Genomic DNA, 27745 nt, shown 5'->3' on the forward strand with positions numbered 1-27745 from the left:
TAGCGAAGGTAGTGCTTAGCTATCAGAATCTGAATCTATTTTGAAAGTATTGCTGGTTTAGGATTAGCCAATGGATAGGATGTGGGATGTACAAAAAACAAAAGGAGTCAGGGATGCCTTAGTACCAGGAAGAATGGAGATGTCATTTGCTGATGTTGGGAAAATTATCAGAGGAAGATTAGAACTCACTTTCAATATGAAAAATTTGAGATGCCTTTATGACGCTCAAATGGGAATGTGAACTAGCCAAGGAGAGAGGACCGGGCTGAAAATACATGTTTGCCAATCATAAACATAGAGATAGTATTTGAAGCCATGAGGCTGGATGACATAACAAAATAAATATATGTAGTGGAAAAGAAAAGAGATTCCAGGTCTGCGTCTAGGGACATTTTGATATTTTGAGGTCAGTGAGATGAGGAGGAACCAGCAAAAATACTGAAGAGGTAAAAAAAAAAAAAAGTAAGAGAAGGTCTAGGACGGTGGGGGTTCCTAGGAGCCAAATGCAGAAAACATTTCAAGAATGAGTCAGTGATGAAATATGTAAAATACAGTTGATAGGTGAACCAAGATAAAGGCTAAGAATTGGCAGTTGGGTTTAACAGCATGAAGGTCATCAGTGACCCTGATAGAAGGAATGGCAGGTTGTGAGGAGATGGAGATGAGTAAGACTCTGAGATGGAGATGAGTAAGAGGTTTGCTAAGAATTACTTTCATAATTGCCATCTGTGGAAGGGAGGGAAGAAGGCAGGAAGTTGGGCTGTGATGCCCAGTCTAATGAAGGTTGCAGCAAATCCCATGAGGAGCTCTGCTGTTGAGACAGAGTGAGGTATCTGGACCTGCATAAACACCATGTTGACTAGTCATTGGAAGTGGGCTGTCCTGGAAAGGACCCTGATTTTGGACAAAGTGACTCCCTTAGCCAGTGCAGTCTCAGGAAGGGTCAGAACTGTCTCCTGGTGCATTTCTAGCAGCTGGGCAGTAAGTTCTTCTAGAGGCTGTGGTTGGCACATCACAGAGTCCATTAGAAGCAGTTTAGATGGAGTAGTGAGGGCAAAAGCCTGATGAGAGTAGGTTCAAAAAAGAATGGGAAGACAGAAATCAGAGACAGTGAGCACAGATGACTCTTTCCTCTTCATTCCTGATGCTAAGAAGTATCTGGATATAGATTTATTTTTATTCTTCTTGCCTGGCATTCAGAGTGTACTTTGAATCTCAAGATTCATGTCATTTTTCAATACTGGCTCTTCAAACATTGCTTTTTTCCATTTCTTTTTCTTTTTCTTCTTCTTCTTTTTTTCCTTTCTGGAACTTCTTTTATACACATTTTGGGATCTTTTAGTCTATGTTTTATAAATTTTAATTGTTATTTAATCTTTTTATCTATATCTTTGTTATCTTCTGGGAAATTCCTCAGTATTTTTTCTTATACCATATCTAGTCTAGATTTTATTCTGTATACTGAGTTTATAAAATTTTTTCAAAGAATATATTTTTCAATGTTTATTTTTGAGAGAGAGAGAGCAAGAGAGAACACATGCATGTGAACAGGGGAGGTGCAGAGACCACGAGGGCAGAGGATCCAAAGCAGGCTCCATGCTGACAGCAGAGACTCTGAGGTGGGGCTTGAACTCATGAACCGTGAGATTGTGACCTGAGCCAAAGTCAGATACTCAACCGACTGAGCCACTCAGGTGCCCCTAAAAGAGGGATATATTTTTATCCTGAAAGCTCTGATTTTTTTTTATGTCTTTATTTCTGGCTTCTTTGTTTCATATTGTCATATATATATTTTTAGGAATATTATTTCCTCCTCTGTCTCTTGGTGGATTCTTAACCTACTTATTTTAAATTCTTTTATCATTTTCATTTCCGATGGAGTGAATTACTACAGAGTAGTTGATTTTATTGACTGTATCTTTCTTAGTGTTTGTTTTGGGCATGTGTTTTGTAATTTTGAAATGATTTTATAATAATTTTCAGGCTTACGTAGAGTAGAAGTTGTATCATATTTTTATGTTTTATTTATACTCACTGCATTCTGATTCATAGTACTGTAGTTGACACAGTGTTTTCCATTCCAGAACCAGGTCTTAGGTTGGTTCCTAGGAGCTCCTGCCCTTGTGATACTGATGATATTTCAAGCTCTGTCTCTGAGCCAGTGGCTGGTATGGCTGGTCTGGGTGGTGGGACATGTGTATATCTTCTGCCTCCCCAGTATAGAGCTTTTGATAAGTCCTTGCTCCAAGAATGGTTTGGAAGTTGTATTTTCTGCCTCCTCTCATCTGGTGGTTTTTCAGCAGGGCCTGGTCCTGATCCTGCACCTGATGTGGGAATTGGGCTGAGTTCTGGGTTTCCCACTGTGACTGAATTCCAAGTAGCCTCTGCCTGTGTCTAGGAACTAGAACAGCATTCACAGTTTCTTTGCTATCACCACTCTGCATTTGTTTTCTACTCCTGATTACTAAAGATTTCTACCTGATTCAGGCCTGTCTCACTCCTGGGGAAAAAGTCTTCAGCCAGATATTGGTGAGAAAAAGATAGGTGTTTTGATATTTGTTGTTCAATATGTTATTCCACTTCGATATTTTTTTTTCTAGAAAGATATAAATGCTAGATATGGTACTGTCTATATCAGTGATGTGGTAATTATAGGTGTTTTTGTCTCTTTTGATGATTCTTCATGTTTCTAAAGTTATCCCATGTAGCAAAGTATTATACCTATTTACCCCTCACTCTCACTTCCTCTTTTTACTTACTTTTAAAAAATCCTTTTTGGAGGGACACCTGGGTGGCTCAGTTGGTTAAGCTTCCGACTTCAGCTCAGGTCATGATCTCATGGCTTGTGAGTTCAAGCTCTGTGTTGGGCTCTGTGCTGGCAGCTCAGAGCCTGGAGCCTGCTTCAGATTCTGTGTCTCCCTCTCTCTCCTTACCCCTCCCCTGCTCATACTCTGTCTCTCAAAAATAAATAAATATTTAAAAAAATAAAAAAAGAAATCTTTTATGGAATCTGCATGTGTTTATAGACTCAAGAGTAGAATTTGTTACTAAGTTTTTCCAAGCATGCCATTGCCCTGAAATTCTTTCATTTCTTGTCTGATTATGCTGACCAAGTGCCTCAAGGCACTCTCTTTCTTTCTGTGCTATTCCCACCCTCCACAAGTCAGCTGCTTGTCCTGTTTCTCAGGAAACTCTTTTCTCTCTCTTGGCTTTACGTATCACTTGAGTCTTACAGACTTTCAAATCTACATCTCTAACATGGAGAGGTGGAAGAGGAAAGGATCCATATGGAAATGAGGGCTTAGATGAGCCAGGCTTAGGAGCTATGCTGAATATTTTCATACAGTTATTCATTCATTTGATCTCCTAGCAGCACTATGAGGCATACGAATGACGATGATCCATATTTTACAGATAAAAGAGCTCAAGCTTATAGAGTTAAGTAAATAGCTAACCTAATTTATATGGGACTGAGGTGGCTGCCAAGACTCAGGACCTTCAGTTTTAAAACAGGAAAGTCCTAGGCAAACGGATGAATTGGTCCCCCCCCCCCCCCATGTCTAAGGACAATGACCAGGAAGGTGCAAAGCCCTCGGCTTGAACCCAGGTCCTCTTGAGACTACCGTCTTTGCTCTTCACCACCATGTTATATTGTCTCTATTAGAACAAAGTAGGGATAAAAGGACTGATTCACAGAGGAGATAGAAAGTAAAGGCATGAAAGAATTCATGAACGGGGTGTACTATTTCCTGGAAGGAATTTTGTTAGGGAAAATTGTGCTTTAGCAGGAGTCAGGAGACCTGAATTCTGGTTCCAGGGTGTCCACAAACCCAGTGTTAAGTTGGACAAATCACTCACATCCCCATACAGCTGTATTCTCACCCATAAAATGAGGACTAACAAGAAGGCGACTCCTAAGATTGTTTCCAAATTTAAAATAAACTCCAAAACTGTTTCATAGCCCATCAAGTTATAAGGTAATGGGGAAAGAAGAAATCTGAAAATAGATATCAGGATTTATAGTATTTCATGATTTTGTTCATATTTCTAGATCTAGCTCTTTAACATCAACGCGACTATCTGAGCACAGCCAAATTCCACTGAAACAGTTTAACAGTTCTGGTCTTTAATTTATTTTATTTAATTTGTGGTAATTAACTTTATAGTGTTTTCATTGTTGTCTCTAGCTGTTTACATAATGTCCTAAACATCTAAGCAGGAGCTGCTTTAAAATCTGGCTTTCATTCTTTATTGTTATTTATAAAATGTTAATGTCTTCTATTTAAGGCATGTGTGATTAATAGCTGAGAGAATGTACTTTTATAACAGCACAGTTTTCATCTGTGAAAAATCATGAGAAACAGTGTCCCAACATGCCACAATTCTTGTTGAAGGCATAACTGCATGTATTGAGATGTGAATCTTCCTAAGATATATGGAAAGCATTTCTGATATAATAGAGTGCTTAAGAAGTAAAGTACTGTGACCTTTTTGTGTTGTTCCTGGACGCATGAATTGTATCTGATATGTTTCTAACTAAAATTTCACCAAATTCAAATTTACAAGATATAACTTCAAATATTTTTAACATTTCATTCAAGAAAAATCTTGTTACCTGCTCCCCGGCCCCTTTCTGTCAGTATCTTAAGGTTAAATTCAAAGACTGGGAGTTTTAGATGAGAAAAACGTGGAATAGTGTTGGCTTTTCTGAAACCAGTGTGTGTGTGTGTGTGTGTGTGTGTGTGTGTGTGTGTGTGTGTGTGTGTGAGATTACTACTCAATTTGGGCCAAAGTAATTAGCTCCTTTCCTCATTTGGATAATTATGGTCTTCCTATCAAGGGAACTAGGTGCATAAAATTAAACAATCCCATACATCACCTGGTGCTCATCACCACAAGTGCACTCCTTAATCCCCATGCTAGCTGTGGGAACTTGGAAAAGTTGTTTGAATTTCACTGAACCTCAGTTTCTCCAGGCAGTGAAATGAAATCCTAACTACTTCCTCCAGCTGCTGGAAGGAGTAAACAAGATAATGTATGAATGCACTTCCTCCCCTACCCCTCTTGCCTAGGAAACTAGGAAACACTCTTCAGCCATCACTTCACAGATGCCACTTTTCTGAGAAAATCTTTTGTAATGGCCACCCTGTGGGACTTTACCTGGCCTCCTGCTACATTTGGTCCCAGCACTCTGAACTTTTCCTGTGTACGTACACATCATCGGTTAGAAGTATGTATTCGTTTGCTGGTCATTTATTAATGTCAGTGTCACCCACTAGAGACCATTGGCTCCATTAAAAAAAGTCCATTAGCCATACTGCAAAAAATCATGACACATTACATGGAAAAATTAGTAGTACTGAGATTTCTAAATAAATATTAGGAACTCTGTGAAAACTAAGATTATAATGTTAGAGGACTTCTTGTAGGAATTCAAATACATTTTTTACGAGGTCCTTATTGCTTGGTTAGCCATGTGATCAGTCTTATGGAAGACACAAAAGAAATAAAAAAAAAACTAGTTCCTTCCCTAGTGGGGCTTACATTCTAGTGTAGATATTGTTGGCCTTTAGCAAAGTTCTTAGCTTCATTTTTTCTTTTGAGAAGGAGTAAGAAGAGTAGAAACAAAACTATCTACAATGATGAAAGTAGTGTTTTCAGAGGATTAATAGGTTGCTTTGAAAAACTAATAATTAAAACTTAAAATTTATTGTTAAATTTAAATTGATGTGTAACATACTATCAGAAAAGTGCACAATTCCTAAGTATACAGCTTGAGGAATATTCACAAAGTAAACATGCCTGTGTAACCACCATCTGATAAATACACATTACCAGCACCCTATAGGCTTTCCTTGTGCCCCATCAGACACTACACCCTTTCTCCAAAAGGTCACCATTACCCTGTTTTCTATTACCATTAATATTTTGCCTTTTGTGAACTTGACATTAATGGAGGTATACATTCTGTCTTCTCCATGCATTATCTCAGGATTGTGTGTGTGTGTGTGTGATAGAAAGAGAGAGGGAGAGAGAGAGAGAGAAAGAGAGAGAGAGAGAGAGAGAGAGAGAGAGAGTCAGTTATGTCTGTGTGTATAGCAGGTCATCCTCACTGCTGTGACACATTGAATTGTATGAATATGCTGCGATTTATCTATTCTACTGTCAGTGGACACTGGAGTTGCTTCCAGTTTTTCCTGTTACAGAATAGTGCTGCGCTCAGTGATCATTCTTATATGTGTCTTTTAGTATACATTGTAAAGTGTTTCTGTTGGGAGTGGGAGGCTGGGCCATAGTTAGGCATATATTTAGCTTTTTTTTTCTTAATATGAAATTTATTGTCAAATTGGTTTCTATACAACACCCAGAGCTCATCCCAACAGGTGCCCTCCTCAATGCCCATCACCCACCCTCCCCTCCCTCCCACCCCCCCATCAACCCTCAGTTTGTTCTCAGTGTTTAAGAGTCTGTTATGTTTTGGTTCCCTCTGTCTCTAACTTTTTTTTCCTTCCCCTCCCCCTGGCCTTCTGTTAAATTTTTCAGCATCCACAAAAGAGTGAAAACATATGGTATCTGTCTTTCTCTGTATGACTTATTTCACTTAGCATAACACTCTCCAGTTCCATCCACATTGCTACAGAAGGCCATATTTCATTCTTTCTCATTGCCACATAGTATTCCATTGTGTGTATAAAGCAAAATTTCTTTATCCATTAATCAGTTGATGGACATTTAGGATCTTTGGATAATTTGGCTATTGTTGAAAGTGCTGCTGTAAACATTGGGGTACAAGTGCCCCTATGCATCATCACTCCTGTATCCCTTGGGTAAATTCCTAGCAGCGCTAATGCTGGGTCATGGGGTAGATCTATTTTTAATTTTTTGAGGAACGTCCACACTGTTTTCCAGAACAGCTGCACAGATTTGCATTCCCACCAATAGTGCAAGAGGGATCCCATTTCTCCACATCCTCGCCAGCATCTATAGTCTCCTGATTTGTTCATTTTAACCACTCTGACTGGCCTGAGGTGGTATCTGAGTGTGGTTTTGATTTGTATTTCCCTGACGAGGAGCGACGTTGAGCATCTTTTCATGTGCCTGTTGGCCATCCGGATGTCTTCTTTAGAGAAGTGTCTATTCATGTCTTCTGCCCATTTCTGCACTGGATTATTTGTCTTTTGGGTATGTAGTTTGGTGAATTCTTTATAGATTTTGGATACCAGCCCTTTGTCCGATATGTCATTCCCATTCTGTTGGTTGCCTTTTAGTTTTGTTGATTGTTTCCTTTGCAGTGCAGAAGGTTTTCATCTTCATGAGGTCCCAATAGTTCATTTTTGCTTTTAATTCCCTTGCCTTTGGGTATGTGTCAAGTACGAAATTGCTGTGGCTGAGGTCAGAGAAGTTTTTTCCTGCTTTCTCCTCTAGGGTGTTGATGGTTTCCTGTCTCACATTCAGGTCCTTTATCCATTTTGAATTTAATTTGTGAATGGTGTACGAAAGTGGTCTAGTTTCATCCTTCTGCATGTTGCTGTCCAGCTCTCCCAGCACCATTTGTTAAAGAGGCTGTCTTTTTTCCTTGGATACTCTTTCCTGCTTTGTCAAAGATTAGTTGGCCATACTTTTGTGGGTCCAATTCTGGAGTCTCTATTCTATTCCATTGGTCCATGTCTGTTTTTGTGCCATTACCATGCTGTCTTGATGGTTACAGCTTTGGAGTAGAGGCTAAAGTCTGGGATTGTGATGCCTCCTGCTTTGGTCTTCTTCTTCAATATTACATTGGCTATTTGGGGTCTTTTGTGGTTCCATACAAATTTTAGGATTGTTTGTTCCAGCTTCAAGAAGAATTCTGGTACAATTTTGATTGGGATTGCATTGAATGTGTAGTTAGCTTTGGGTAGTATTGGCATTTTAACAATATTCTTCCAATCCATGAGCACAGAATGTTTTTCCATTTCTTTATATCTTCCTCAATTTCCTTCATAAGCTTTCCATAGTTTTCAGCAAACAGATCTTTTACATCTTTGGTTAGGTTTATTCCTAGGTATTTTATGCTTCTTGGTGCAGTTGTGAATGGGATCAGTTTCTTTATTTGTCATTCTGTTGCTTCATTTTTAGTGTATAAAATGCAACTGATTTCTGTACATTGATTTTGTATCCTGTGACTTTGTTGAATTCATGTATCAGTTCTAGCAGACTTTTGGTGGAGTCTATCAGATTTCCTGTGTATAATATCATGTCATCTGCAAAAAGTGAAAGCTTGACTTCATCTTTGCCAATTTGGATGCCTTTGATTTCCTTTTGTTGTCTGATTGCTGATGCTAGAGCTTCCAACACTATATTAAACAACAGTGGTGAGAGTGGACATCCCTGTTGTGTTCCTGATCTCAGGGGGAAAGCTCTCAGTTTTTCCCCGTTGAGGATGATATTAGCTGTGGGCTTTTCATAAATGGCTTTTATGATGTTTAAGTATGTTCCTTCTATCCCGACTTTCTCGAGGGTTTTTGTTAAGAAATGTTGCTGAATTTTGTCAAATGCTTTTTCTGCATCAATTGACAGGATCATATGGTTCTTCTCTTTTTTTTTGTTAATGTGATGTATCACATTGACTGATTTGCAAATGTTGAACCAGCCCTGCATCCCAGGAATGAATCCCACTTGATCATGGTGAATAATTCTTTTCATATGCTGTTGAATTCGATTTGCTAGTATCTTGTTGAGAATTTTTGCATACATATTCATCAGGGGTATTGACCTGTAGTGCTCTTTTTTTACTGGGTCTCTGTCTGGTTTAGGAATCAAAGTAATGCTGGCTTCATAGAATGAGTCTGGAAGTTTCCTTCCCTTTCTATTTTTTGGAATAGCTTGAGAAAGATAGGTATTATCTCTGCTTTAAATGTCTGGTAGAATTCCCTAGGGAAGCCATCTGGTCCTGGATTCTTATTTGTTGGAAGATTTTTGGTAACTGATTCAATTTCTTTGCTGGTTATGGGTCTGTTAAAGTTTTCTGTTTCTTCCTGTTTGAGTTTTGGAAGTGTGTGGGTGCTTAGGAATTTGTCCATTTCTTACAGGTTGTTCAGTTTGTTGGCATATAATTTTTCATAGTATTTGCTGATAATTGCTTGTATTTCTGAGGGATTGGTTGTAATAATTCCATTTTCATTCATGATTTTATCTATTTGAGTCCTCTCCCTTTTCTTTTTGAGAAGCCTGGCTAGAGGTTTATCAATTTTGTTTATTTTTTCAAAAAACCAGCTCTTGGTTTCATTCATCTGCTCTACAGGTTTTTTTTTTTTAGAATCTTTATTGTTTATTTCTGCTCTGATCTTTATTATTTCTCTTCTTCGGCTTGGTTTGGGGTGTCCTTGCTGTTCTGCTTCTATTTCCTTTAGGTGTGCCCTTAGATTTTGTATTTGGGATTTTTCTTGTTTCTTGATAAAGGCTGGATTGCAATGTATTTTCCTCTGAGGACGGCCTTCGCTGCATCCCAAAGCATTTGGATTGTTGTGTTTTCATTTTCATTTGTTTCCATATATTTTTAAATTTCTTCTCTAATTGCCTGGTTGACCCATTCATTCTTTAGTAGGGTGTTTTTTAACCTCCATGCTTTTGGAGGTTTTCCAGACTTTTTCCTGTGGTTGATTTCAAGCTTCATAGCATTGTGGTCTGAAAGTATGCATGGTATGATCTCAATTCTTGTATACTTATGAAGGGCTGTTTTGTGACCCAGTATGTGATCTATCTTGGAGAATGTTCCATGTGCATTCGAGAAGAAAATATATTCTGATGCTTTGGGATGCAGAGTTCTAAATATACCTGTCAAGTCCATCCGATCCAATGTATCATTCAGGACCCTTGTTTCTTTATTGATCCTGTTTCTAGATGATTTATCTATTGCTGCAAGTGGAGTATTAACGTCTCTTGCAATTACCACATTTTTATCAATAAGGTTGCTTATGTTTGTGATTGTTTTATGTATTTGAGGGCTCTGTATTTGGCTCACAGACATTTATATGTCTAGCTCTTCCTGATGAATAGACCCTGCAATTATTATGTAATGCCCTTCTTCATCTCTTGTTACAGCCTTTAATTTGAAGTCTAGTTTGTCTGATGTAAGTATGGCTACTCCAGTTTTCTTTTGACTTCCAGTAGCATGATAGTTCTCCATCCCCTCACTTCCAATCTGAAGGTGTCCTCAGGTCTAAAATGAGTCTCTTGTAGACAACAAATAGATGGGTCTTGCTTTTTTTAATCTATTCTGATACCCTATGTCTTTTGGTTGGAGCATTAATCCATTTACATTCAGTGTTATTATTGAAGGATATGGGTTTAGAGTCATTGTGATGTCTGTAGGTTTCATGCTTGTAGTGATGTCTCTGGTACTTTGTGGTCCTTGCAGCATTTCACTCACAGAATCCCCCTTAGGATCTCTTGAAGGGCTGGTTTAATGGTGATTAATTCCTGAAGTTTTTGTTTGTTTGGGAAGACCTTTATTTCTCTTTCTATTCTGAATGACAGACTTGCTGGATAAAGGATTCATGGCTGCATATTTTTCTGTTCATCACATTGAAGATTTCCTGCCATTCCTTTCTGTCCTGCCAAGTTTCAGTATATAGGTCTGGCACTAGTCTTATGGGTCTCCCTTTATGTTAGAGTGTGTTTACCCCTAGCTGCTTTCAGAATTTTCTTTATCCTTGTATTTTGCCAGTTTCACTATGATGTGTCGTGCAGAAGATTGATGCAAGTTACGTCTGAAGAGAGTTCCCTGTGCCTCTTGGATTTCAATGCCTGTTTCCTTCCCCAGATCAGAGAAGTTCTCAGCTATGATTTGTTCAAGTACACTTTATGCCCCTTTCTCTTCTTCTTCTTCTGGAATACCTATGATACAGATATTGCTCTGTTTGATTGCATCACTTAATTCTGTAATTCTCCCCTCATAGTGCTGGATTTTTTTTTTATCTCTCTTTTCTCAGCTTCCTCTTTTTCCATAATTTTATCTTCTAATTCACCTATTCTCTCCTCTGCCTCTTCAATCTGAGCTGTGGTCACCTCCATTTTATTTTGCACCTCATTTATAGCATTTTTTAGCTCCTCATGACTATTTCTTAGTCCTTTGGTCTCTGTAGCAAAAGATTCTCTGCTGTCCTCTATACTTTTTTCAAGCCCTGTGATTAATTTTATGACTATTATTCTAAATTCTTGTTCTGTTATATTGCTTATATAATTTTTGACCAATTTGTTAGTGTCACTACTTCCTGGAGTTTCTTTTGAGGAGAATTCTTCTGTTTCATCATTTTGGGTAGCCCCTGGGGTGGTGTGGAACTGCAGGGCACTTCCCCTGTGCAGTGTGGAGAAACTTGTGTTGGTGGGCAGGGCCTCAGTGAGACCCAATGTCTGCCCCCAGCCCACCGCTGGGGCCACAGTCAGACTGGTGTGTACCTTATCTTCCCCTCTCCCAAGGGCCCAACTCACTGTGGAGTGGTGTGGCCCCTGTCCAGGCTACTTGCACACTGCCACGCTTGTGGTGCTGCTTTGATGGGATCTGGTGTATTAGCTGGGGTGGATCTGTAAGGTGCGTAGGGGCAGGAGGGGCAGGCTTAGCTTGCTTTGCCATAGGTGGTCCCCTGTGGGCCCTGCAGCCCCTGTGGGCCATCCCGTCGGAGGGATGGATCCACAGAAGCACAGCATTGGGTGCTTGCGTGGTACAAGCAAGTAAGTTCAGTGATGGGAACTGGTTCCCTTTGATTTTGGCTGGGGAATGGGAGAGGGAGATGGTGCTTGACAGCACCTTTGTTCTCTGCCGCGCTGAGTTCTGTCTTCTAGGGCTCAACACCTCTCCCTTCCGGTGTCCTCTCACCCTCCCACTCTCCGAGCAGAGCTGTTGACTTTTAACATTCCAGATGTTAAGTCCTGCTGGCTGTCAGAACACATTCCGTCTGGCCCCTCCGCATTTGCAAGCCAGACTTGGGGGCTCTGCCTTGCCGGGGGGCTGCCCCTCCACCGCCCAGCTCCCTCCCACCAGTCCATGTAGCGCACAATGTCTCCCCGCCCTTCCTACCCTCTTCCATGGGCCTCTTGTCTATGCTTGGCTCCAGAGAGTCTGTTCTGCTAGTCTTCTGGTGGTTTTCTGGGTTATATAGGCAGGTGTGGGTGGAATCCAAGTGATCAGCAGGACATGGTGAGCCCAGTGCCCTCCTATGCCGCCATCTTCTTTTTTAACCTATTTAGGTTTTGAACATACTGCCGAATAGTTTTCCAGAGATTACCAATTTACACTCCCAACAGGCAGTAAATGCATATTTCAGTAGCTCTATATCCTTGTCAACACCTAGGATTTTGTGAAAGCCATTTGTTTGGGTGTGTGGTAGTTGTGGTTTTACTTTGTGTTTCCTTAATGACCAATGAGTTTTGAGCCATCTTTTCACATGCTGATTTCCCATTGAAAATCCTCTTTGCAGTGTCCATTGCAATCATTTGCCTACCTTTATATTAGATTGTCTGTCTTTTCCTTTGATTTGTCAAAATTATCTATGTTGTGTATGTTATTTTTGTGCTTATGATTTTGGAAAGTTCAGGGACTAAAAGTCAATATTTCAGTTCTCTCTAGTAGTTGATCTCTTTACTGAAGTACGGCTACATCTGACATTGATTGCTTCCCTCTCCCTGACCGGTTACTCCACTTGACCACTGTGGAATGATAGTCTTATCTTGCCAACCCTGGCCCTCATCTCCTGTTGGTAAACTTTGATTCTCAGTGGCCTTAAATGTACATGTTCATGTGTTCCCAAATCCTATTTTATCTATCTCTGTATCAAAACCCTAAGGTAAGAACACAGAAAAACTTTATAGCTTATTGCATATGGCTCAGAAGGACCAGTTTTACACATTGAAGCCAAATGGGAAAGAATTTGTATATTTAAGCTTAGAGTATTTTCAAGCATCATGTGCGAGTCTTCTCAGTTTAACATCTCCTTTTTAACGACTTGCTAATTGAAATGAAATTAATAGCTATCTTTGGTGATTTGAAGACCTAAATATTTTATGTAAAACCAGGAATATTTGGGATCTCCTAATTAAGTGCCAGTGTCCATGCAAGCCCACAAGGAAATACAGCATAATGTCTGTTTTATGAAGTTGAACCTTACACTCACAAGGCACCTGTAGTCACCGACTGGACTTTTCCAACCCTGGAGTGTTGGGTTGGTGTTGGTGGCAGTGAGGGCCATGCAGGGAGAAGGTCTGAGACTCTCTTGAGTGAGAACAGCCAGGCTTTCATCTATTGTCCTCATTGACTTCTGAGAAACTGTTTCCTTTAAACATAGGTTGAAGCTGCTCTTTTAAGAATTGTGTGTCTATTTTAAATTCTTCACTTATAGACAGGAATTCAGGAAGGAAGTGGAATTCTATGAGGTTAAGTGGTTTGGCTGAGATCACACACTTTGGCAATGACAGAATCAGGACTGAAATCCAACTTTGCTATCTCCACAGTGCTCTGAGATTCTGATATTTGTGTCAGCTGGGGCAATATCCTAATGATTCAATTATGTCCTTTCCCTTCCCACTTCCTGGCTCTGAGAAATGTCTTCATCCAAGTTAATTAGACAATCGGAGGTTTCTGCGTCAGGAAAGAAGTGTGTTTGCCACTGTTACATGTGTTCCCCAGGATCCCAGCTTAGTTGATACTGGTGTTGGCAAATTCATAAAGTATCTTCTTTCCAACTCATTTTATGGCTATCTCATTAATTTGGTTCATAATTTTAATTATACAGTTATAAGTTTTTTATTCTCCTGTTCTCTGAGTATACCTTTTTACCCATTATAAATGTCTAATATTGGCTCTGTTATATTGGACCTAGTGAGGACTTGTTCTGTTTCCTTTTTTCTCCCTATACTCCTTTTTTTTTTTTTTTTTTATTCCTATTGTTTGGTGCCAGCATATCTGATATCTGGTCTGAGGGACAAGGAGACTTGGCAGAGAGAAGTTTGGAAACAAATCTGGAAAAGGACCCAAAGATCCTTGTTTTCTTGAAAGAGAAAAAGTGGAGGAGGGCTCACACTTATCAGGGAATGAAACAGGACAAGCGACAGGACAAAATCTGAGAGGGAGACCCTGGTGGCCAAGGGTAGAGAGCACATGAGGAGGGTTGCAACCAGGGATGTGATGGAAAGAGGTCAGGCCTAGGCCACTTTCTTGGATATTCTGCTCAGGAAAGTGAAGAGGAACTAGAGGGAGGCACAAACTCTTAACTTCATAGTGTTTGAGTTTTGGGGCCAGTTAGAATTGCATACAAAAGCAATGTAATAACAGTTTTTAGAAACTAATGGGGCCTTCCAGGTCTTATTTCCCAACAGTTTTATTTTGCAAATAAGGAAGCTGAGGCTAAGAGAAGTCAAAGCAAGCCCCTTGGCTCAGTTCTGGATGGAGCTGTGCGATGACAGTGCTATATTTTTCATCCATACTTACTCAGTTGCGAGAGAGAGAAAAGCCCAAGGCAAGAAGCTGGGTTTTATTCTAAATGCATTCGGAAGTAATGGGAAGGGAATGATATGCTCTGATAAACATTTAAGAAGACAACTTCTGTTGTGTGGAGAATGAATGGGAATAGGATTAGATTGGAAATTGAGAGAGCAGGTAGGGGGCTATTTCAGCATTCCAAGAATGAAATGATTGTGACTGGGAAGAGGGAAGATGAGGAGAAGCAGATGTATATTGAAGTTAAAAATGTAGAAGACTTGATGGATTGGATGTGGTAGGTAAAAATACGGAGGAGTCAACGTTTTATGGCTTGAGTAACTGGGTGGATATAAGTGCAATTTCTAACATGGAGAAGTGGGGAGGGACTAACATGTGATTGAAGGTTAGGAGCATTGCTCTCATTCACCCTTATCTTGACTGTTGAAACTGACTGTCTACATCGATGGACCATGACGTGTTTCCCCAAGTCCTGCTGAATACCATAGGGCAGTTTTTTGTTTTTGTTGTTTTGTTTTGTCACCAGGATCCTTAATTATATAAGGTACCATGATAAATTCTTCCCAGTCATCTACTTTGGAAGGATAAGCTAAGGAGATAAGGTAGGGAAATGCTGTTTCCACTTCTGCTTGCTTTTTTTATCCACATAGAAATAGAATTAGAAACCCTTAGCATTCCTATAACCTGATAGGAGAGCCTTGAGCATCTACGGGAGGAGAGGGGGTGGAAGGACTTTTTCACAGATGTTCCTGAAAAGACATAAGAAGGTAGGGCATCCCTTTCCAGCATCCTGTTGACACAATTACTCATTCCACAAACAGTTTTTGAAATCCTTCTAAATGCTAGGTCCTGTTTAAGGCACTGGGACTGAAGCAGGGAAGAAAAGAGAATCCTTCCTTTATGGAAGTCACATTCCAGAACACTGCTTATGTCATTGCTTGCTTCAAACTATTTCAATGGTTTGTTGCCCACTTCAACAGCATATAGTCTAACCCTCTGCTTAAATCAGAGCCACTATTTGCTGTCCATGTGCTTTCTCACCTTACATTTGCTGTTTCTCTCACCTGCCTGCTTCTCTGTTCCTCTTAAAGCAGCCAACCTGACCCACTCGGGACGGATCTGATACTCAGTACCATACAGGTGTGCTGGCCAGCATCCACTTCTAATTGGTTGATGCCTGTGCTGAACCAGTTTTTCAAAATTTCACTGTTACCTCAACAGTCACCCTTCCATATTTTGCTCAGTCTCCCTTTGATGCATTGCTTCAGTCCTTTCTTAGCCTTCAGTGGTCTTGTCTTCATTTGAACTCATGGCACTCATGGGTTTATATCACTTATTTACAAAGCTCACAGGCTTTCTTATGACATCTGCCATATAGTTGTTTGGATTTTATTTAAAATTTTGACTTATGTGTTTGCCTTTTCTTCCAAAATGGATGAAGTACCCCTTGTAAAACCCAGATACTAGATTTGCTCTTATTAATTGAAATTGGTCAATATATCAGGAGGTACGCAACATTTCATAACTGTCTGCTGGGGATGGAAAGTGGAGAGGGACCCTATCTGATATTCTGTGCTCCGTATCTTTAATCAGTTCCATCCTCATCATTTTCTAGGAAATGGACACCTCTGTCTATCTGATGACTTTTCCATTTGCTTTATACTCTGATCCATGGAATATTTTCACACTTGTTATAGACTCCAAAGACTTCATCCACCCCCAGATTCTGTCTCAGTTACTCCCTATCACCTTGGGTTTGTGGGGACATTACCACACCAGCACCCCTTAGGATGCTTGACTAGTTTTGTGCATTAAAAGGACTGTGGGACGGCTTTCTTGCCAGCCAATTTAATGCAGGCTGACACTCCTAGCATACTGAATTAAGGTGGAAGAGCCAACCGCCCCAGAGAAGAGTCCATTGCTATGGAGATTAAAACAAGAAAATGACAGAGCACAAAACACCTTTGTTTTCTTCTTATATTTAAATGGAAAGGAGATAGTAATTAAGCCAGACCAGAAGATGAGTTTTGATTGTTAATTGCTAAGGGAGGTGCAGTATTTCAATTTGTCCCAGTTCATTTGTACAATCAGGCAAATGAGGTACATGGTCTGTACTCTTGCCCATGGTATAATGCTGACAATTTGAGAATGAATCATTTTTGGATGTTTCAGATTTGCTTTCTAAAACTAACTGCAATATTTCCCCCCCTCTGAGTAGAAGCTGAGAAAAAGTGTTGTAGCCTTTTACCTAAGATCATGTTGTCATAGAGTCATGACTTCCATAGGGCCATGATGGCTTGTGCATTTACTCAAATAATGCCCAGAGTATTTAAAAGGTCTTGAATACTTCACCACAGTTTGATGCTCTAGTCAGCTAATTAAAAATTATACCTAGGGTTTTAGAACAAGAGGGTCCATGGGACTCTGTAAAACATTTAATATTCCTATTTCTAATTATAAAGTCATGTGAGCACACAGTAATATGCATTGGTATAACTGACTTCCTGGGGTCATTTGACTCCCTGGGGTAACATTTGACTCCCTGGGGTAACCCCTGACTCCCTGGGGTAACATTTGAAGCATTTTGGATAATCCATTGGAAGTAGTGATAATTTCAAACATAGGAAGAAGGGCTCAGCTTAGTCAACATGTTTATCAGCCCTTTACTGAGCACTTCCAGAATGTGATTCACTGAGGTGGGCATTAGGAAGTTCAAGGCAAAAGGCAGTGGTTCACTCCTCCAGCTGAACCTTTGAATCTTTTGGGAAACTTAAAAAACAAAACAAAACAAAAAAACACAGATTCCTAGGCCCAACTCTAGACTTTGATTTCATTTTTAACCATTTCCCACCCAGGCAACTTAAATAGACATCCAGGGTTGAGGAGCCACTGGTATAAAGTACACTGTGGTTTTCAAGGCACTTAGAGTTTAATTAAGAATACAGAACTTCTATTTATATCTTTCACTCTGTTTTTTTGTTTGTTTTTTTAGCTCCCTACACAGAAGCATGTACTAAGTTTCAAGTAAGAGGCATGGACATCATAACTGCTATGTTTGCAAGAACAGGCCCCTAGAGGCTGGGGTGATCATGGAGGAGGTAGGATTTGAACCTATGTTGTAAGGATGGGTAGGACATAAGAAAACAAAGGTGTGAGAACGGGGCATTCTGAGTAGAAAACTAATGTCAACCTAAGCTCAAGTGTGTTGGCTCAAAGCAAGGATGTGTAAGGTATGTGCCAGGTATTAACTGGATATTAGTGGGAAAATAGTGAGAATTCAGAGGGGCCTGCATAGGGAATTGGGCCCAAAGATCTGGATTTGAGTTCTGTACATGCCACTAAATATATGCTTACTTTGACAAGTTGTTTCACATCTCTGAGCTCCAGTTTCCACATCTGCCAAAAGTGGGATAAGTTCCAGTCAGGTTGTTTGGAATCAGTAAGGTGATACACACACACCCACACACACACACACACAAGCATTTGGTAAACCACAGAGCCCCACCCAATGCTAGCTCTTGTGGTTACTGTCTTTAGAAGTGGCAGGCATAGGGGCACCTGGGTGGCTTAGTCGGTTGAGCTTCCGACTTCGGCTCAAGTCATGATCTCGCAGTTCATGAGTTTGAGCCCCGCATCAGGCTCTGTGCTGACAGCTCAGAGCCTGGAGCCTCCTTCGGATTCTGTGTCTCCCTCTGTCTCTGCCCCTTCCCTGCTCATACTCTGTCTCTCCCTGTCTCTCAAAAATTAATAAATGTTAAAAATTAAAAAAAAAAAAAGTGGCAGTCATAGGAGATTTTAGAGCAGAGGAGTGATGTATAAAAAGTGTTAATCACCCTATTTTTTTTTTCATGAGTGGGTGAAAGAAATAGATAAAAGCAAGTATTTATTATCAATGCAGTATTTAATGTGATTGTGTTTAGGGACTTGGAACTCAGCTCTCAAAAAAGATCACCCTAACCGCCCATCACGACTGCTGTGGAAGTTATGTCTGATAAAAAAGAAGGTGAGTATTGCACTTCCCTAACGACTCAGTGCGCAACGCATGGTGCTCCAACAGTTTTGAGAAACTTCTAATTATTAATATCTGGAGCACTAAAGTTACTGGTGTGCCTTGTAAGAATTCACCTCCTTCCCTTTATTTAAATATAACCAATCTCTCTTTGAGAGATCTATAGCAACTTTTAATTTAGTGTGCTGTCCAACATGGTATCTACTGGCCACATATGGCTATTGATTGCTTAAAATGTGACCAAACTAAGGATTGAGTGTTTGATTTTAATTCTTTTAATTTAAATGTAATTAATTTTAATTTCAATGTAATTTGATTTATTAAAATATTTAACTCAGTTATTGGAAAACTTTTAACCATGTTTAGAGGAACTTGAGTATGTGAATATACTTTTGCAAGTGGATATTTTAGAGAACCTGAATAGATTATTTTTGAGTAAAGCCCAACATCTGAATTGAGAGGTATATAAGTGTAAAATATATACATGATTTTTGAAGACAACAAAAAAAGAATGTAAATATCATTAATTTTTAGTATCGATTGATGTGGAAATGATATTTGGATATATGTCCTTTAAATAAAATCTATAACAGTTATGTATGTTATTAAAATTAATTTCATCTTTTTTCACTTTTAGAAATGTGTCTATATTAGGCTCACACTGTATTTATTTAAAAAGAATTTTTTAAAAAATGTTTATTTATTTTTGAGAGATTGAGAGAGAGAGACACAGAGTGCGAGCAAGGCAGGGGCAGAGAGAGAAGGAGACACAGAATCTGAAGCAGGCTCCAGGCTCCGAGCTGTCAGCACAGAGCCCAACGCAGGGCTCGAACCCACAAACCACAAGATCATGACCTGAGCTGAAGTCAGACACTTAACTGACTGAGCCACCCAGGCACCCTTCACATTGTATTTCATTTAGATCTAATCTAGACTTGGCAACATGCAGGTAACCTTAAATTTAGGCTTAGGTAACCAGATTGAGAAACATAGAGTGCTGCATAGAGGCTGAGATCATTAAGATTTCCTGTTAGGCTACCTCTCTTTGACTCTTGTGACCCCAGGCAGTATATGATACAGGCCAGCCAGCTTCTATTCTGGGCTACAAACAGAGCGCTGTGTGGATTACTTTAACTCTTTATCCGGATAATACAGCACATTTTTAAGATGTATAGGACAGAAGGGAAGAAGATCCATAAAGTAGAGGAGGACTGTTCTCTAGTTCCATTTTGCCTTAGGGTCATGTCCATAATTAATTAAATTATATTTGAAGTCTTGATACTGAGAGCTGGTAATTCCCATGTATCTCCTTAGCAACCTAATCCCACTCTGGGAAAGATTAACATAGAGAGATTGTTTTGGAGGGGAGGTACACTGTAAAATCTCCCTGAGGTAGGTAGAAACCTTAATTAGTTTATTATTGTAAAGACGATAAACCACTTGGCTAAAGAAGGAATAAAGAAAGTGGGGAAGTGAGGAAAAGTGTGTAAGGGACAACTCAACAGAATGCTGTTACAATGGAACTGAAGAGTTGGGTCTTAATGGAGAATGTGCTGTAGAAAAAATTGTCAAATATGTGTTTTAGGAGATTATAGCCATATGTCACTTGGAATTTGGGTTTCGTTTGGTTTTTTGGGGGGGGGCGCCTGGGTGGCTCAGTTGGTTAAGTATCCAACTCTTGATTTCGGCTCAGGTCATGATCTCACAGTTTGTGAGATTGAGCCCTGCATCAGGCTCTGGGCTGATATCAAGAAGCCTGCTTGGGATTCTCTCTCTGCCCCTCCCCTGCTTGTGCGCTCTCGCATATTCTCTCAAAATAATCTTTAAAAAAATAAATTCTTTTTGAAAAGAAATTAGATAAATTATATTTTCTTCACTTAAGTGTAGTGGAATTGAATATAAACTATTTTCTTTGAGGTTTCTCTTCAAAGAGCTTCCCTTCACATTCTGGTTTCCACAACTCTTTGCCCTGGAACAAATTAAACCATCTTAGTTTCAGCTTCTCTCTCCTGCACCTTGTCTCTAAGCTTCTCCCCTCCCCTGACTTAATCCTGCCCGTCCTCTGAACCTGCTTTTAGAAGGAGATCTTTCAGCACACAAAGTAATATTCAAACCTTTGTTAATTTGTTTTTTTACTTGTTTGCTGTGTGTTTGTTATTTTTAGCCAAGGGATATTTCCTACAAAATGAAAACTTAGGAAGAGTTCAAATATGTAAAACAGATAAGGTCTGAGCTTCTGTGATTGAAAGAAGGAAGGGCCCTGAAGGCACATGAAATTGATGAAGCACAGTTTTAAAACCACTGTCTTAGTCTGGATTTGATTCACTGTTTTATTTCTCTTGGGATATTTCTGTTTTAAGCCTTATCTCTAATAATACAATGCAAAGTCTCATATCTTTAAAGGGAAATTCATACATTAGCAAGCTGGCAGTAGGGGGTGTTAGTGACTTACATTGGCCTCTATCACAATGTATGTGCATACTGAATGTCATGGCGTTTATTTACAATATTTCTTTTTTTTCCTGGCATTAGGCTCTAAGTACCTGGAAGGCAGGGCTACCTAATGTCCTATTTATTTCAGCACATTTAGCACCAAATCAGCACCAAATTTAGCACATTTAGCATCTGGGACTTAGTAGGTGCTTAATGAACATATGCTGAACTAAATCTCTTTGAGTCTGAGGTATGGCTTTTCTAACGTCTGTGAGATCAAACACATAGGCACTTACTTTGACTATAGAGGCAAAGAAGGCATTAGCCATGTAGGCATACATCTTTGTTCAGGATATCTCCGTAGTAAATTTTTGTGATGTCTCTGAAGAATGGAACCTGTTAGTAGGAAGGATAGAAACTCTCTTAGTAAGGCCAGTTATTTTTTTTATGACCCAGAAATTTTATTCTTATTCTTATTTTTTATTCTTATTCCACAAAACAAGTGAAAAATTTCCACCAAATGCATTGTGAAAAAGTGGTCATAGCAGTGTTATTCACAATTGCTCCAAACTTGGAATAGCTATAATGTCCATCAACAGAAGAATGAGTAAACAATTTGTATTAGTATTGTGTTGCTGCTACAACAAATTACCAAACACATGTTTGCTAGTCCCTTGGTTTTTCTAGGGGCAGAAAAGATTTTTTTCAATGATATAATCAAGAGATGGCCAATGATTTGTTCCCTGTCATAACTTCCAAAATTAGATCTTCTGGTGTCTTCACTTCAGAGATTTACTAGAGCAATTACACAGAACCTCCAAAGCATTAAGAAAAATATGAAGTTTTATGAACTATCTATCATAATAGCATTAAACTGATGATATAGGAAGAGTGAGTTTTTTAAAAAAATATAAAATAAACGTAAGAAAACAATTTTAGGCTAGTGAAATCATTTGGCATTAGAAATTCATTATCTTCCCCCATAGAAATGTTAATATTTGTACTCATGTTTTATTTAAGTAGTATAAGTATTTAAATCTCTTCATGAACTTTATCATAAAATATTTGTTATTGCTTATAATGATTTTTTACTGCTTTTGGGGGTTTAGTAACTTAAGGAATCCAAAGTATAAAGAAATTGTATTATTTTCAAACCTATTAATTAATTAATTTTGGATAAAAAGAACTATAATAAGACCAGATTTATTCAAACTAATTTAGAAAGTTGAAATTTATCTTTGTGCTACTGAAGAAATGAGAACTGACTGATGAAATTAATTATATAAACATGGTTGGAGAAAAGTTTAGCTCAATGAGAGTAATACCACAGTAACTACAGTAATAATTGCTCACATTGATTGAAAGCTTGTTATGTGCCAGCCTCTGTGCTAAGTGCTTTGTAACCAAGTGCAATTGAATCCTCAAAACTCTGTGCAAGATATATTCTTATTATTGTTCTCATTTTACAAATGAGAAAATGAAGGCTTAAGACAATAAAATAAGGTTCATGAGCAAATTGTAATTCAAGACCAAAATAGTGTGACTCAGGAATGAGAGCTCTTAAAAGTCATTCTATATGCTATGGATGTGTATCTGCAAGTAAACAAAGCTTTAATTACAGATTTTTTTAAGAGAAGGAGCAGACCTTGACAGCTTCCTTTTAATAATTGAAGTTCTAATGCACACTTGAATGTATAAAAGCTGCATGCTTGTATACTTACCCTATTATGAACAGAGAAACAGAAGCTTCAAAGATTATTAACTGGATGGATTCTTAACATCAAAATTGCTTAATTTCTCATAATTTTAGAGTCATTTGTTGAATATATAAAGATTCTTAGAAATTATAAAGTTAAGGAACACACACTAGAGCTTTGCCTTTTCTAAGGGCCTGAGATATGAATTCTCTTGTTCTACTTTACGAATTTAACTTTTTGGTTCAAAGGCTAATTTTTAGTTACCAGAGGAAATCAGAACAACTGCCTCAGCATCTTAAATGCCAGTGAGGGCTCGGGATTGCTGACCTGGAGTCAGTGTATCTACATGTCTTCAGTTGGAGTCGTTTTAGGGTCTGTGAGAAGTTGCGCTCTTTTGATGGTGGCTGCCTTTCTCTGCCCTTTTAAGAACAATCCCAGGCCTTGTTGTGTTCAAGAACTTCATGGCTTCACTGTATGAGTTCACTGTGGCAAGTCCCTCAATGAGTCAGAATTTACTTGCTGGCTCCAGGAAGGCCATTAGGGTTGCCAGGGTGTATACTAACTCCTCCACAGTTCAGAGGTGACAGGTGGCTCTTGGTGAGAATCAGACACACCAGTCATCAAAAAGCCCAGCTAGGAGTATAATGCTGACTTGGGAATTTATCTCCTCTGTCTAAGGCCAATTTATAGTTATGAGGGGGAAAATCAGAACAGCTTTATCAGGACATTAAATTACAATAAGGACTCAGGATTGACAGCTTGAAATGAAAGTGTCTTGGTCTATTCAGGCTGCTGTAACAAAGTATCATATTCTGAGTGGCTTATAAGCAACAGAAATTTACTTCTCACAGTTCTGGAGACTGGGAAGTCCGAGATAATGGTGGCAGCAGATTTGATGTCTGGTGAGGCCTGCTTCCTCACTGATGGATGTCTTCTCACTGTATGTTCACAGGATGGAAGGGACTACCTACCTCTCTGGAGGCTTCTTCATAAGGGCACTAATCTAAATCATGAGGGCTTCACCTTCATGACCTAATCACTTCCCAAAAGCCCCACCTCCTAATACCATCTATCAGGCATTAGGTTTCAACATATGAATTTTGGGGCAATACATATCTTTTGTCCATAGCAGAAAGTGGCAATGAAATGCAAATATTTTACTAGAGTGAACAGGCAAACCTCATTGGAGTCTTCAGTACTCAAAAGGAGTGCATGGCTTCAGCAAAAGAAGCAGATGTGTAGGAAAAAGCAGAAAGCAACTCACAAGAACGGCTCCTGTGTAGGCTTCCAGCTCAGCTGACTTCAGTAGGCATTTGGGCCCTCGGCGTGTCAGAGCTTTGCCTATACATGAAGATTAGATCATCTTCAAGGTCTTGTTTGGAATGAAGACAAAATAGTTTCACCAAAACTCAGTGACTTAACCATCTCATCTATGAATAAGTTATATTGTTTGTCATGTGTATGACACATGGAGGTGCTGTAATTATAAGGGAGATTCCATTAGTCAGAAGGATGGATTTGAAGGAGGAAAAATCATCATGAGAGGAAGATAAAGAGGATAAGTTGTGGAGTCACCCCTCAGAATATGTTACTGCCTTTCCTCTGGGAAGTACATGGTCTGGTTAGAAGACCCCTCAAAGTGGATTTGGATTTTAGTTCAAACTTGACAGACAGTTTTAATCCCTGAACTCCTGTCTCTTCCATGTGAGGACAGTGCATCTTATGGTTTGAGTGATGATATTTATAATGAAATATTTTATGATTCACATGTGACTTTGTGCTCTGATCTGTACAAAGAATATGTATACTTTTCCAAAAGCACATGCGTGAAGTCTTGACAATTTTTTTTTATTGGAAAGAATTAAAAAAACCCACCAATCATTATCCTTAGAAATATGTAAATAGCTCTGAATGTGGGGAGACACAGTGGCAAGTGTGTGGTGGACAGGGATATTTGAGTTTGACATGACTTACATACACCACTTTCCATGGTATAGGTATGAATGGAAGGAAGGAAGAAGCCTGAGAGCAAGAAAAGATATTTTTTCTAGAATGACTGCACAGAAATAATTCTAATGCCCATTGATGGGACAACTTAGTAAATGCTTTTTCTTCTAACCCAACATTTTTAAGGGGGTGCTAGAGTCCAGTTGTCTCTCTCCTTTATTGCTAAGGTCTTCTCCCAGGCTTCAATCCTTGGGATGGCATTGCCCCAAAGGAACAGCTACCTGTGGCCCATGAGTCTACATGGGGAAAAGCAAGGGGAGGTTTCGTGAAGGAATGAAGAGAGAACTTGTCTCCAATATTTTGTTATGAAAATTTCAAACATATAGAAAGCTTGAAAGAATTTTAAATTAACACCCATAGACCTACCACCCAGTTCTTACCATGAATATTTTACTGTATTCAATTTATTTCATATCCATGCATCAACATGCATATCATAGTCAGACTTCATTACTTGTTTATATTTTTATTCTATTAGTATAAAATGTACAACAACAAAATGCCAACATCTTAGACATATATTCACTGAGTTAATTACATATGCCTGTGTGATCCACTCTGTATCAAAATATAGAATGCTTATACCATTACTCTAGAAATTTCCTTCATGTTCCTTTTCAGTCAATTCATGCCATCTCCCACCAGAAAAATCACTGTTCTTTTTTTTTTCTCCCATATGTTAGCTGTGTTTGCACTAGAACTTCATAGAAGTGGAACGATAAAGTATTATATTGTGTGTGTGTGTAAGGATGCTTACTTTGCATAATGTTTTTGAAGTTCATTCATGTTGTTGTGTGTGCCAGTAGTTTGAATCTTTTTTGTTGCTTAGTGGTATTTTATTGTGTGAATATACTACAGTTTGTTTGCTGTTCTCTTGTTGATACACATCTGGGCTGTTTCCAGTTTAGAACTATTATGAATAAAGCTTCTATGAGCATTCTGGTACAACTCTTTTGTAGATATATGCTTCATTCTCTTTGATAAATACCTAGGGGTGGGATTGCTAGGTCATAGGATAGATGTATATTAAGTTTTATAAGAAATTGCCGTATCTTTTCCAAACTGATGATCTTACATTCCTACCAGTGCTCTGCAGACTCGCCAATATTGGCTGTTATGAGTGTTTTCAATTTTAGCCATTCTGGTGGGTATGTGGTGGCTATGATCTGAATGTTGCCCCCCCACCCCTACCCCTAGAAATTGGAATGTTGAAATCCAACCCCCAAAGGTGATGGTATTAGAAGGGGATTAGGTCATGACGGTGGGACCCTCATCAAAGGGTTTAATGGGATTAGTGCTTTTATAGAAGAGGCCCCAAAGAGCTCCCTAGTCCTTTCTACCATGTGAGGATACCCTCACCTGACCATGCTGACACCCTGATCTAGTACTCCCAGCCTCCAGAATTGTGAGAAATAAATGTCTATTGCTTGTAAGTCACCTGGCCTATGGCATTTTGTTATAGCAGCCCACATGAAGTAAGACAGTATCTTATTAAGGTTTTGATTTTTGTGAAGATGAAGTTTCTAATTGCTTAAAATTTGAATGGCTGAAAAGAGAAAAATCTTGATCCTCCTTTCCTCTAAGGAGGAAATTTTAGACAAGACTGAGAATAATGTAGTCTATGTACATGCTGTAGAATTCTATATGTAGCTCTGGATAAAAAGAATGAGAATCTTAGGAGAATATAAATAAGAGTTATTGTTATTTACTCATTTGTAGTTGTGTATTTTTTTATTCCATTGCTATTCCTACTCAGTAAACCTATTGAGTTTATTTTGTAGTTATAATTTTAACATCTAGATATAAGGTAAATATTCTTGAAGAAATGTACAGACATATGAATTAGTCATCAGGTATACAAAATACGTTTAGATTCATTAGTAATTTCTGTGCCCAAAACATATTATGTCTTCTATATAGTAACATTTAAAGAACTTGAAGAGCTGAAGGAGATTTAGATTTTGTGTGTTTTGTTTGGTTTCCCTGGACTTAAGTAAATGAGGATATCTACCTTACCACTCTCATCATTGTAAGCTGATGTTTTTTTAAAGTAAAATATTACGTTGAAGGATCATTCCGTGAACTTCTTTTGCATTCACTTACAACATCCACTTGTAACACTTACCTTTTATAATATCCTGCAAGATTCATCACTGCCCAAATTTTAATCTCATAGTTTTGCCATTTGTGATCAAGAAAGTACATTAACTACATTAAAAAAACAGGGGCGCCTGGGTGGCGCAGTCGGTTAAGCGTCCGACTTCAGCCAGGTCACGATCTCGCGGTCCGTGAGTTCGAGCCCCGCGTCAGGCTCTGGGCTGATGGCTCGGAGCCTGGAGCCTGTTTCCGATTCTGTGTCTCCCTCTCTCTCTGCCCCTCCCCCGTTCATGCTCTGTCTCTCTCTGTCCCAAAAATAAATAAAAAACGTTGAAAAAAAAAAATAAAAAAAAAATTAAAAAAAAAAAAAACAAACAAACCAAAACATTTTGTGTTTCTGTTTTAGGTCCCATATTAGAGATCGCCAAGCAAGATTTTTTTCAAGAAGCAAAAACTCTCATTGCCCAACATTATGAGAAAGTAAATGAGGTTAATGCTTTCCATTTATCTAACTTATTTTTCAGAAAACTAATAACTATTTTTGTATACTACACTGATTGTTCCAAATGGTTGCATGAACCCTAATAGATTCTGAATAGAAGAGAAAATGAAATCTTCACTAGATATAAAAATTGATTTTAGGTTGCATTTAAAAATAAGATTTTATAAATATACAGATTATTTGATTATATATATATATTTAATTTGCAAATTTAATCCAATTTTTAATGTTTTAATGAATTATAACAAATATTTGAATTAACTATCTCAAATAAATATCCCTCTTTAAACACTATTAGATAAAGCTAAACTAGAAAATATACTGTGAGATGTGTCTTTCCCATGCCCCCAGAATGACATTCTCCCCTGAATCTCCTTTCATATCACTTTGCATTAGAGCCCTTTACCAGTCTGACCATCCGTTGAGGGCCGTGACTCTTTTGTGAATGTTGCATCTCCAGCAACAAGCTTTGTGGTTGGTTCAATGAATATTTGCTGAATGGCATAGATTTGGAAGGTGGGAGTGTGAGG

General features: G+C 38.7%; 1 protein-coding gene across 14 annotated transcripts in view; it reads left to right on the plus strand.

Moving 5' to 3' along the window:
* The window catches only part of IQCM (IQ motif containing M), a 662550-nt gene that overhangs the window by 57172 nt on the left and 577633 nt on the right, over positions 1–27745 (plus strand). For 12 of the 14 annotated variants that reach the window (XR_006201682.1, XR_006201681.1, XR_006201683.1 and 9 more), the window contains 3 exons: positions 17463–17568; positions 18391–18473; positions 27120–27202. Coding sequence is in view for 11 of the 14 variants with exons in the window: in XM_042935333.1 (XP_042791267.1) it covers positions 18455–18473; positions 27120–27202 (102 nt within the window). In the remaining 3 variants the exon portion in view is untranslated. The remainder of the gene's footprint in view (positions 1–17462; positions 17569–18390; positions 18474–27119; positions 27203–27745) is intronic. The other 2 variants (XM_042935332.1, XM_042935340.1) reach the window with 2 other exon arrangements.

The sequence above is a fragment of the Panthera leo genome, chromosome B1 (assembly GCF_018350215.1).
Source record: "Panthera leo isolate Ple1 chromosome B1, P.leo_Ple1_pat1.1, whole genome shotgun sequence".
Taxonomy (NCBI): domain Eukaryota; kingdom Metazoa; phylum Chordata; class Mammalia; order Carnivora; family Felidae; genus Panthera; species Panthera leo.